Source organism: Dasypus novemcinctus, chromosome 2 (genome assembly GCF_030445035.2).
Source record: "Dasypus novemcinctus isolate mDasNov1 chromosome 2, mDasNov1.1.hap2, whole genome shotgun sequence".
NCBI classification, from domain to species: domain Eukaryota; kingdom Metazoa; phylum Chordata; class Mammalia; order Cingulata; family Dasypodidae; genus Dasypus; species Dasypus novemcinctus.
Window position 1 is genome coordinate 184,565,076 of NC_080674.1, and position 13,307 is coordinate 184,578,382.

Below are 13,307 nucleotides of genomic sequence, written 5' to 3' on the forward strand. Positions count from 1 at the left end.
GGAGGGCAGAGGGCTGTCCATTTGTTCCAGAGAAGTAAGCAAAGACAGTCTTTTGAAATGGAGATGAGGTTCTATTTTTTAAATTTTATTTTATTTTTTAAAAAAGATTTATTTATTTATTTAATTCCCCACCTCACCCCTGGTTGTCTGTTCTCTGTGTCTATTTTGCTGCATCTTGTCTTGTTTCTTTGTCCGCTTCTGTTGTCGTCAGCGGCACGGGAAGTGTGGGCGGCGCCATTCCTGGGCAGGCTGCACTTTCTTTCGCGCTGGGCGGCTTTCCTCACGGGCGCACTCCTTGCGCGTGGGGCTCCCCTATGCGGGGAACACCCCTGCGTGGCACGGCACTCCCTGCGCACATCAGCACTGCACATGGGCCAGCTCCACCCAGGTAGAGGAGGTCCAGGGTTTGAACTGCGGACCTCCCATGTGGTAGACGGACGCCCTAACCACTGGGCCAAGTCCGCTGCCGAGATGAGGTTCTAAAGAGCTAACACTTGTTTGGGGATGAAGGCATATATTATGTAGGGTTGCAACTTAAAAAAATTTTTTTTAATTAATATTTTTATTTTTAAAGAAGCTTTAGATTACATAAATGTTACATAAAAAATTTAGGGTTTTCCCATATGCCCCACCCCTTCCCTCTCTCACACTTTCCCTCATTAACAACATCCTTCATTAGTGTGGTACATTTGTTACAATTGATGAACACATATTGAAGCATTGCCACTAACCGTGAACTATAGTTTTCATTGTAGGTTATACTCTGTTCCTGCACAATTTTGTAGGTTATGACAAAATATATAATGGCCTATATCTGGCATTGCAATGTCATGCAGGACAAATCAAATGTCCCCAAAATGCCTCCATGTTATACCTATTCTACCCTCTCCCTCCCCTCAGAACCTCTGGTGGCCACTGCCTTTATATCAAAGATAAAAGTTCTTCTACTGCTAGAAGAGTAAGTTTATTTTACTCCGTTTTTCATTCCCCAATCTTGAGGATTTTGGGATGGTGATGTCTACTCTATTTCTGATTAAGAGGTGACTTAGATCCTATGGGGCAGATGGGTGGAACTATCTTCCTTGCAATTACAGGCATGGATGGATGGATGTTGTCCATCATCATCTCCTTATTAGTTGTCCTGGGCGAGTCCAATGAACTGGAGAGTAGATGTTGCAACTCTGCTGAGATTCAGGGCTCAAATGGCACATGGATGGACCAAAGATTTAAGTCTCTGGGACATATATTTATCAAGTAGCTGGCTAATTATAAGTTCAAATAAAAGGGGCAGAAGAGCCATGTGTAGGGAAACTATAAATGCATCTATCTATTTTACTTTGGGGAGCATAAATTCCAAAGTAAGGCCCACTGACAGGGTGCTGAATTCCTAAGCTGTCTGTCCTGCTTACAGTTTCTAGATGTCTATAGAGCCCTCAAGAGCCCCCCTGTATGAGGCATTGTTTACTGTGGCAATGAGAGCCTGCTGAGATATGCATAAGTGTAATCTCTGGAGTGACCTCCTGACTCACTTTGAAATCTCTTAGCCATAATGACTCTTTTGTATATACCATTTCTCCCTTTCAGTCAAGGTCTTTTTCCAGATGCATTTCTAATTGGTACTTGGTAATAATCCCTCTGTGCCAGGGAGGCTCATCCCTGGGAGTCATGTCCCACACTGGAGTAGGGTGGCGGAGAGGTAGTGTGTTTTTGTGCTGATTGCTGAGGTTGGCTTAGAGAGAGGCCACATTTGAGCAACAAGGAAGCTTTCAGGAGATAACTCTTAGGCAATTGTGATGGTTAGGCTATTGTGTCAACTTGGCCAGGTAATTGTGCAATTGTGCCCAATTGTTTGGTCAGGCAAGCACTGGGCTAACTGTAATACAAGGGCATTTATGCACTTAAGTCATCACTGACTTTACTACAGTGGTAAATTATAGATGGCTGATTATAATTACATCAATCAGGGAGATTGCCATCAGCAATGAGTGATGCTTTATCCAATCAGTTGAATGCCTTAAAAGGGGAAGTAATTCAAGCATTGAGTGAGAATTTCCCAGCTCATCTTTGGACAGCTAATGTATCCCAGAACTCATCAAGAGCCTTCATTGGACTTTCATTGGAGTCCCAGATTGCAGCCTGCCTGCGGAACCTGGACTTGTGCCTCCCCTGGTCACATGAGAGACTCTTATAAAATTGCATACTATTGATAGATATCTCTTGTTGATTCTGTTTCCCTAGAGAACCATGACTAATACAGCAATATATAACACTAGACTAAGTTTCAATTTCACAAGAAAAAGTTCCTAAGTACAATCATCAATATCAAGAGCTAAGGCATAAAGGTTGGTCTTCCTTTACTAGGCACTGCCCTTGTACTTGGGGGATTCTGGCTGTCCTATTAGAGAATGTAGCAGAACTCCCCAGGATGGGAATTCAATATTCTTTTGGTTATTATGTGGATTTCCACCCACAGAGACAATGCCCCATGAACACTTGAACATATTCATATGCCTGGGAAGCATGCCCCAGGTGAGCCCCTCCCCATGCGTCAAACCATCTCGGAGGCCCTGCACCAGAGATCCTCCCCTGCCACAGTTGTGACACTTTCGTAATGCAAAACGTCTCCAAATATGAAGCCAACAAAATAACCAAATAAAATGAATAAGAAAATGAAATAATAAGAGTTTTAAAAACAACAAATAAAATAAAAATTTTAATTGAAATAAATTTTAAAAATTTTTAGACATTGTCTTTCATCAGTGTAAGATCTATTGTCTTGTATGTACAGTGACATTTTCTTTCATGTATTCCCCCAGTGTCCTATTTTTTTTTTTTTTATCTTCAAAGAAGCTTTAGGTTACAAAAAAGTCATGTAGAGAATATAGGGGATTCCCATATACCCAACGCCCTTCCTCTTTTCCATTCACCCCTATTAATAACATTTTATATCCAGACAGTGCATTTGTTAAAATCGGTATAAAATATCGAGGAATTGCTACTAACCACGGTCAGTGGTTTACATTATGGTTTACATTTTAGACCATACACTTTTATAGGTTTTGATGAAATTTAAAATGGCCTGTGTCCATTATTGCAAGATCACACAGAACAATTCTAATGCCCTAAAATGCCCTGTGTTCCATCTCTTCTGTTTTCCTTTCCCCTCGCCTCAGAACCTATGGCAATCACTAGGTTTCAATTTCTGAAGAATCAAGTTTCATAGTTACTTGCGATAATACTGAGGGGTTGACATATTGGTCTGTTTTCTTTTGTTAGGCACTGCCTACGTTCTCTAGGGATTCTTGTCCCTCTAATTGGGAACATAGCAGGACTTCCCAGGATGGGAGTGTAATATTTTCTTGTTTATTGTGTGGATTTCCACCCACTAATATAACACACTATGACAAGGTGAACATTTACATATTCCATAGAAGCCTACCCCAGGTCCGTCCTATCTTGCATACCCCACCCCACATCCAACAGCTTACACCAGTAACCCTCCCCTGCCATATTTTCCAAAGGAACATTCCCAACATTGCAGTTTTAACCACAGACCTGCAAATTCCCAGAGCTCACCTGGTCCTTCCCCTGACCTTCCCCCCCGTGCCATGACAGTCCAACCTCACCCCCCACCCTCCCTCCCTCACAAACCAGCACCATTGAACCCAGTCACATCACTGTACCAGTGTCACCCTCATCCACTGCCCAACTACACCCTTCCACCTTGTCGTAGATATTGCCCATATGAGCATCAGCTCACCACCCACTACTCCTTTTCTGTCTCCTGTAAACATAAATGTAAACATAATGTTTACATTTCAGACTCTAGCTCTGTGAGTTGGGTTGCAACTTTTCAACCCTGGTTGCTTTTGGAGAAAATGTGGCTTAGCTGAAGAGAGACGATGACTGAGGGCTGACATGGTGTCAGGTACCCACCTGCTTGTTAGCCTGTGTTTGAACTTGTGGTTTGAGGAGTGAGGCCCTGAAACCAAGTGTTTTTGTTTCTAAGCTGCTAAAGCAAATAGTATGCAATGGGTTGGCTTAAACAATGAGAATTTCTTGGCTAATGGTTTGGAAATGAGAAATCAAAAATAGAGGTCAACAAGGCGATGCTTTCTCCCAAAGACTGGTTCTTGGGCTGGCTACTGGCAATCCTGGGTCCTTGGCTTTTCTGCCACATGGCAATGCACATGGAAGCCTCTTCCTTCTTTTTTGGGCTCTTCCATTGACTTTCAGCTTCTGGCTGCTCTCTCTCTGTGGCCTTCTCTATAGGCCTCCAATAATAATCTGATTACTAGACAACCATCTGATTCAGCTGGACCATACCTCAATGGAAGTAACAGCATTGAAAGGTCCTATTTGCACTGTGTTCACATCCACAAGTATGGATAAGATTAAGAACATATTTTCCTGGGGTACATAGCTCCAAGCGACTGCACCAAGTTCACTGTTTTCATTAGAAAATCACTCTGGGCATAAGCAGCATTTCGTAGGGGCTCAGAGCAAAGCAGAACATGGATTTGGAGAAAGGACCATGGCCCCAACTCTGCATAAACTCAGCTCCAGCCCTTTCCCCCACTTGTTACTGCATTTGTATCTTTATATCCTATAATATCAGTTTTTTATTTTTAAAATTGAGGTAGAACTTACAGACAGTAAAATGCATAAAATACACTTTGATGCACTTTTGTATAAGTATACTCTTACACAACCACCACCTACATCCAAATATAGAATAATTCTTGTACATCAGAAGATTCCCTTGTGCCCTTTCCCAATCAGTACTCCCCAGTCCCAACCATTTTGATGAAAATTCCATGATCATTGATTAGTTTTACCTTTTTTGAACTTATATAAATGAAATATAAATGAAATCCCACATATTAGGAAGAATCCTTTTTGGGACTGATTTCATTTGTTCAATGAGATTCATTTGTATATGTGTGTGTAGTATTGCTGCAATATTCTATTTTATGAATAAACCAGAATTTATCTATTCTCTTATTGATGGATATTTGGATGGTTCTCAATTTTGGGTTATTATGACAAAATTCTGCTATGATATTCTTGTATATATCTTTTGGTGGACCCATGATATTTTTGCATTCATTTTTGCTGACATGTAGGAAATATATTAATTTTGGTATGATTATTTAGTATTTGGACATTTTACTAATTCTTATAGCTTTTCAAGTCATTTTCTTGGGTTTACTTGGAACACATTTATATCAGAGTGAAAGCATTTGGCTTCAAGTAATGGAAAACTCAATCTAAATTGTATTAAGGCCCAAAGAGAATGTATTTGCCCCCAAAACTTCAGAGTCCAGAGTGGGACTATCTTCAAACAAGAGGTGATGCAGTGGGTGGGATCTCATTAGGGCCCATCTGGGTTCCTCCTTTGTGCACTGCCTTTCTTCTCATCCTAGCTTCTCCTCATTGGGGCAACAACTGTTATAGCAATTTCACCTCTTTCTGAACACCAGGCAGGGAAAGAGCTCATCTCTTTGAAGAATTCTCACAAAGCGTAAGGAGGCTTCTTTCCCCAAATACCTAAGTCAAATTTGCCTGTTATCTCACTGGCCCAAATTAGGTGGCATGCCCACCTTTCACCCAAATAAATTTTTTGATCAGTAAGGTAGTATGAACTGATTGACTTTACGTAGAGACCATCACTGTCATTAAAGGAGGGGGGTTGATCCCACCAAAGTGTGTGGCTTCCACACAGTGGGACAGGGATGAGTTCCCAACAGGAATACCAAGGAGCCTTTGATTAAAGAATGAAATGGATGCTAGAGAATAGCTCCAAGTGTTTATTATAACTCTTAAAATGATATTGTGTATAAATAATGATTATTCTTTGTCTTCTTCCAACATTTATATTTTTTAGTTCTCCTGCCTTAATACGTTGGCTAAAACTTATAATTTACAAGGAATGATGGAAATAATTTTGAACTTTTTGAGAAGCTTTGAGAAGAATGTGTATAAAACTAGAGAGGTAGAGGGAAGGATTAAGAAGCAAATGGTCAATATTTCACATGTGATGTGAAGACGCTATCGACCAGTCTGATGGCTAAGTATATAAGGGATCGAGCCAAGACACAGTTGCGGTGGACTTTCTGATGTAGCAAGATGTATTAGTTTCCTATGGATGCTGTAACAAATGACCACAAACTCAGAGATTTTAAACCAGCACAAATTTATTATCTCACAGTTTTTTGGGGGTCAGAAGTTCAGGAATAGGTTATCTGGGTCCTCTGTTCAAGGTCTCACTAGTCTGAAGTAAAGATGTTGGATGGGCTTCATTCTCATATGGAGCTTCAGACTCTTTTCCAAGTTCATTCAGGTTGTTGGCAGAATCCAGTTCCTTGTGGTTATAGAACTGAGGTCCCATCTTCTTCCTGGCTTTCAGGTGGAGGTCACTCTCAGCTCCTAGAGGCAGCTTTCAGGTCCTTGCCTGGTGACCCTCTAACTACATGTTAGCTTACTTCTTCCAGGCCAGCAAGAAGAGCTCTCTCTAGTTTGCTAAGACAGTTTTTAATAATATAATGCAATCATGGGAGTGACTGTCCCATCCTATCCACAGGTTCAACCCGCACTCTTGAGGGAGAAGATGATGCAGTGCATACACATCAGGGAACTGAAATCTTGGGGGCCATCTTAGAATTCTGACTACCACAAAAGGCAACAAAATTACTGTTCCAAGACTCATAGGCTGACACTTAGTGATCCAGTTCATACCAGGAAATGTACTATGCTAAAAAATAGATACTTAGATATTTAGTATACATCTGAAGAATGGAGAGATTAAATTATAATTCTAAATTTGTGACTAGATCTAAAATTGTAGATACAGAGAAATAATCAGACATTAAAATTTTCTATTACCACTTCAGAATCTGGCAGTTGATGTAGGGATATCCAAAATCTTGTAATAAGTAGAATTTGTATAATATTTGTTAAGATTTTAAAGCACATGCACATATATTACTTCATTTGGCCATTCCCAGAACTTTGTGAATTAGGTAATAATAGAAACAGCTAGCCTCTGAAGAGTGCTTTAGTGTTTGCAAAATTCTTTTATTTACCCCACTCTTGGTACCAAAATCTTTATTAGTCAGGGTTCTCCAGGGAAATGGATCCAACAGGGTATATGAGATTTCTTCTAGGAATTGGTTCATGTGACACATGGAGATTGGCAAGTCTGAGTTCTGTAGGACAGGCTACAAGTTGGGAACTCTGAAGAAGGTTTCAATGAAATCCCCAGGAGAAGCTGGTTGGCTGAGGTAAAGATGGATATTCTCCTTTCTGACTCCCTTTAAGGACTTCAATTGATTGGATAAGAAGAATTCTTCATTGCTAAAGGCAATCTCCTTGGTTGATGTTAGATTCAATCAGCTGTGGATGCAATAAACTGTATAATCATCTAAGTCCATAAAATACCCTCACAGAAACAATCAGGCCAGTGCTTGCTTGACCAAACAACTAGACACCATAACCCAGCCAAGTTGACACAGGAACTTAGCCGTTATCACAGCTCCTGACTCTTACATTCCCAGTGCATTTCACGTCAATAAAATAGGTACTTGTAGATCACATGCTTCTTCATACTTTTTTTTCTTTAGCTATTTGTTTTTCTTTGCAGAAAATTTCTTCTCTTGCCTTGTCCACCCTGTAAAACTTCTATTCATCCTTCAGAACCCTTGTTTTAAAGGAGGAAGAGCAGGGGTATGCTTAACCAGCATTATTCTTGATACATTCTTGTGTTGTTCTTGATGGGATGGGTAGGGTTTATCTGCAGGCTGATAGGTGCAAGTCAGGCTCAGTTTCACACCTGCCTCAGACATCTATGGAAGGAAATGCAGCAGCACCTGGAGGCAGTGTTCACATAAACATTTTCTATTAAATGAATAGTCTGAATATTTAACTTGTATCAACTCATTTAAATCTCATAAAAACCTAAATAGGTGGTTATGGTTATTTTCCCATTTCCCATCTATGAGAAAGCCAAGATCTGGGAGGTTTAAATGACTCACCCAAGGTCACCAGCTAGTAAGTGGAAGAGTCAGGATTTGAACTCAGCCTATGCACTTACATCCACCCTCTTCAGTACTGATAATATCAGTGTCGACCTCATAGTATAAAATTCAGTGAGATAACACGTCAAATGCTCAATGCCTGCTAAATGGTAAATGTGCAAAACACAAGTGTTATTTTTATTGCTTATGGCATAGAGGCTTCTGCCTTCCCATTCCAAAGAATAGAAAGTAGAAGGCAAACAAAAATAATAAAGCATTTCCCCCTGCCTTCCTGCTAAAGAACCCCTCCTTGTTTGGCTGCACCCACTTCCCTGGGTCTCTCTTTTTGTCACTTCGAGGAGCAGACTACAGAGGAGTGTGGGCACGACAGCAAAATTGACATGTGGGAATGTGTTTTAGATATCAAGATGTTCTAGACAGGCTGGGGCCCAACTGCACCTTAACTAATATAGTTAAGTGCCATGTAGTAGATGGTCAATACGAGCTAGTTCTTTTCCCATTTGTTCCTTTCTGAGATACATTTAGTCAATGGCTTGCCTCACAGACTTTAAAGAATTTTCTCCATGGAAGAATTCTTGCTCAAGTCAATACACTTGACTATTGCCTCCAGGAAAACTCAGCAGGTTTTCAGTGAAAATTCTGTTAATGTAAACTCTAATGGGAAGAGTGATCACAGTTAGAGGATTGCTTCCTTTTAGCTATGTGACCTGGGGCAAGTGACTTACCATCTCTGAACTTCAGTTTCCTGGTCAGGAGAAAGGAAGTAATAGTGCCACTTAGGTAAGGTATATGAAGTGCTTGATCTAGTTCTGGCACAGCACAAATGGTTCAAGAAATATGACCTATTATCATCTTATTTAACCCTCAAAACAACCTTGTTAAATAGATACTATGTTATAATTATTGTGCATACTTGATAGATGAGGTCTCTGACGCTCGAGCAGATTTTCTGTGCCTCCTGGTACTGTGGCACGTGACAGGAGTTACTGATGATCTGTCAGGTTTCTCTCTCTTCCACTTTGCCTGCACAGTGGGATGGAGTTCCAGAAATGTCTTGGCAGGTTGACAGCATATCTCAACAAGATATTAACCCCCTCTGCCAAAGATTCAAACTTTACAAAAATAAGATGATACAATAGGCGCAATAGACCTTTATATTTTTCTTTGCACAAGCCCCACCTCAGATTGGAATTACAGATATGTGTAAAGGTTTAACTACAGGAAGTTCATCATGACTTTGCTTTATATGACCAAAGCAATGGAAATGGCTTAAATGGCCAACAATTAGAGATTGATTAAATTAATGGTCGTATACTCATACCATGAAATACTATGCTACATCAAAAGGCAAAATAAAATCGTTATTTGTTACCACGGAAAAAAATGTGAATGTGTTATTATGTGATCAAATCAGGGTATAGTTTATGAAGTATGAATTTATTTCTTAAAAGGGAGATATAAATGTATATAAATCACACATATAAAAACATCTGGAAAGGTGTAACCAAAATTATCACCCGTGGTTGTCTCTACTAAGTATTATGGGTAATTTGAATTTTCTGCTTTCTCATGTGTTCTTTATTTTCTGATCTTTACGCAATGTATCATAAATTCTAGTTATTAAAAAAGAAAAAGGAGAGAAAACAAATGTTCCACGTCTCCATGCACGCTGACACTGGTTGAACATTTCAGGTGATTGTGAAGACAAGGACAGAATATCAGCCAGAACAGAAGAACAAAGGGAAGTTCCGGGTGCCGAAAATCGCTGAATTTACGGTCAGTTTCTCGATGGTCTAACAGAAAGAGTAAAGGTAAGGCTGGCTCTAGCCAGCTCAAGACACCTCGTGCTAGTGGAGTAGGTATACTGGGGAGTGAGAAGATGGCGTGGATTGTTTTGAAATATTTCTTGAGGCCACGCTATCTGGGGCACCGATTTAATCAAATACCAAGAACTCGGTTTCTTGAGGACTCCTCGTGCTCCCTTCTACTCAGGAATGTTCTGGTAATTTGAAATTTTTATTCCTTTTCTTTTCTCCTATTGGCCTCTCTCTGCTTATCCATTACAATCTCCAGGAAATATGATAGCAGTGTATAAAGAAACCCAAAGTTTAGTTACTGGATATGATTGTGACAAGCAAGAAAAAGAAAAGCTGACTTATTAGTAGTTAAAAAAAACTCACTAAGACTGGTTGACTTTCTATTTGTTGGTGGAGGAGGCAGTAGGAGGTACTGATAAACATGTATCACTCTTTGTGGTGATTGCATGAAGGAGCACTGTTGTAGTTCGCCAGGGCGCCTATGACAAATGTCAGACTGTGGACTGGATTGTGCAACCAGCATTTACTGTCTCAGAGGCTAGAAGTCCAAAGTCAAGGTGTCAGCAGGCCTGTGCTTTCTGCTGGGTCTGTGGCGTGCCAGTGCTGGCCTGCTGCAATCCTGGGGTCCTCTGGCTTGCACCTCCGCCACCCATCCCAGGGCACCCTCTTTCTCATGTCTGCTCTTGTGGAATGTGCTGCCTTCCAGCTTCTGGCTCCTAAGTAGCCTTCTCTAACTGACTGCACTAGAATTTTGGTGGATGGGTAGGAGTGGGGCATTGGGTTGGGGAGTGGGGGTAAGAAGCAAATAGATAGGGCAAGAGAGATTGGCAGAGGGAAGACAATTCCAGGCCGTTTAGGCTGTATGGAAGAATCTGTGTTTTATGCTAAGAGCATCAGAAAGCCTCTGAAGGACTTCAAGAAGAGGAAGGACTTGATGTGAATTTGTGTTTTGAAAAAAAGCACTCTGGCTGCTATGTGGCAAATGGAGTAGAGTAGGAAAGAGGGAGGGTGGCAGAGATTATTGGGCTACAGCAACCATCCAAACAAGAAATGATGGTGGTTCAGACAAGGATGGAGAGCAAATGGAGAGATGTGGGCTGACTTAAGAAACATTTGGGGGCATGCCATGAAGGCAGTAGAAAAAAGAAGATCTGTGCGTGGTATAGGAACGGTAGGGCTGGGTTTGAGCTCTGGTTCCACCTTATGCTAGCTGTGTGATCACAAGCCTCATTTATTGAATGGAGATAATAATAGGGTGGCTGGGAGGATGAAGTGGAGAATCCAGGCAGAGCACTCTGCCCTGTACATGAGAGTGGTATGATTAATAGCGGCTATTTTGTGTCAACCATGACGGGGGGCTTTGAAAGTGAAGGCAACCCTTTGCCGGCTATATTGGAATTGGAGTGTGGGTATGGATGAGCATATTGGTCTGTTTCTGTCCCTAAGTATCTTTCTCCCTGCTAAGTCTACGCCAGAGCAGCCGAATGCACGAGCCCGAGAGGGAATGTGTCACCTCTGTGTGCATCTCTCCTGGGATTTCCTCCCTGAGGGCAGGGAAAGCTTTTATTTTTCACTTCACCTCAGGGTGACCTCGATGAATGGGGATCTGGTCCGAATGGGGTGCAGGAACCTGTGTGCAGGAACCCATAGCTGCAAGGAGAGGAGGGGGACCTTGATGTGTCGTGTCTGAGGGCCATGCCGGCAGTCGAGTTCCATTGGCAACAGAGGTGCTCAGAAATACGCCCTGATTTGTGGGCAAAATGTTTATCACAGTGTCATTTATAAAATCAAAGAATGGGAAACCATGCTAGATTTTCAACAACTTCCTCGTGATTCCATGAGTAGATCACATCACTTTTTTGACAGCTTCTTAAGATTCTCATTTTTAAAAGACTTTTTAGTAGTGCTCTCTGGATTAAGGAATTATGAAAGACTTCTTTATATTAATACTTACCCGTGCTTTCCAAGTTTTATATAAAGAGCTTGTATTCTTCCAATAATAAAAAATAGTATTATCTTTAAAGTGTATTGAGATGGAGAAAGTGGCCATGGTGGCTGCTGAGGGTGGGAATGGGGAGAAAAGATGTGATGTGGGGGCATTTTCAGGACTTGGAGTTGTCCTGGGTGGTGCTGCAGGGACAGTTACTGGACATTGTATGTCCTCCCATGGCCCACTGGGTGGACTGGGGGAGAGTGTAAACTATAATGTGGACCATTGACCATGAGGTGCGGCAGTGCTCAGAGATGTATTCACCAAGTGTAGTGAGTGTCCCATGATGATGGAGGAGGTGGTTGTTGTGGGGGGAGGAGTGGGGTGAGGGGGGTGGGAGGTATATGGGGACCTCATATTTTTTGAATGCAACATTAAAAATAAATTAATTAATTAATAAAAAAATAAAGTATACCAAATAGCTTTATGAGTTTTTAAAATAAAAAACAAACTATTTTTAGAGCAGTTTTAGACTTATAGAAAAAATAAAAAACAAACTATTTTTTAGAGCAATTTTAGATTTATAGAAAAGTTGCATAGAAAGTGCAGAGTTCCTGTATCCATCCTCTGACACACATATCGTTTCCCCTCATACTAACATCTGGCATTGGTGTGGTGCATTTGCTAAAACTGATAAACCACTGTTGATGTGGTATTCATAGCTATAGTCGATGGCTTACATCAACTACATAGTTACATCACTCTTTATATTGTCCAGTTCCATGGGTTTTGACAAATGCATAACATCAAGCATCCAGCCCTTTGGCATCATACAGAATAGTTTCACTGCCCTAAAAATGCTCTGTGCCCCAACTCTTCTTCCTCCCCCCACCAAGTATGGTGTTTTAATGGAATTATTCCTTATTTAGGCGTCATTTTAAAATGATGGTCCCGAAGTCACTTAATAATTTGGGCAAAAACTTAGGAGAGAATGTAGAATGAGAAAGCAGAGATTGGGCTCGTGTGTTTTCTAGGATTCGAGCTATGCAAAACCACAAATATAGAGAGGGAAAATGCCATGGAAAGAAACAAGTCAAAATGCTGTCTGCAGCTGTCATATCAGTAGTGGTGTTGGATACTGATCTTTTTCTCTTCTTTGACAAGTTTTGGTGATGAGGTTGTATTATCACATGAAAGTCTGTGAGTCCCCTAAGGACAGGTACGTAATCAAGAGAAAATAAGGTTCAGAGGGGAAGAGAGTGGCTCGGAGCTGGGGTCTGGCCGTCCCTCCCGCTCAGCCTTCCTGCCTTGGAGTGGATGACTACTGGCTAGCACCGCAGTGATCTGCCAGGGGCAGAGGAGGCCCTCTGCCGGGGTCCAGGGCCTGTGAAGCCCCCATGCCATCTGCCTCATTAATCCTGCGGGGTCAGGGTGAGAGGCATTGGGGTTCAGAGGTGACCCTTTGTCAGTGTTGACTGTCAGGTATGAACACAGGGCTCCAAGGGGAGGAAGCGAGTTCATAAA

The 13,307-nt window shown here is 41.4% G+C and overlaps 1 protein-coding gene across 1 annotated transcript in view; it reads left to right on the plus strand.

Annotated features, from left to right (window-relative positions):
• NSG2 (neuronal vesicle trafficking associated 2) overlaps positions 1 to 13,307 on the plus strand; it is a 65,712-nt gene that overhangs the window by 11,795 nt on the left and 40,610 nt on the right. The window contains exon 3 of the mRNA XM_004472305.4: positions 9,729 to 9,812. Coding sequence (XP_004472362.1) covers positions 9,729 to 9,812 — 84 coding nt within the window. The remainder of the gene's footprint in view (positions 1 to 9,728; positions 9,813 to 13,307) is intronic.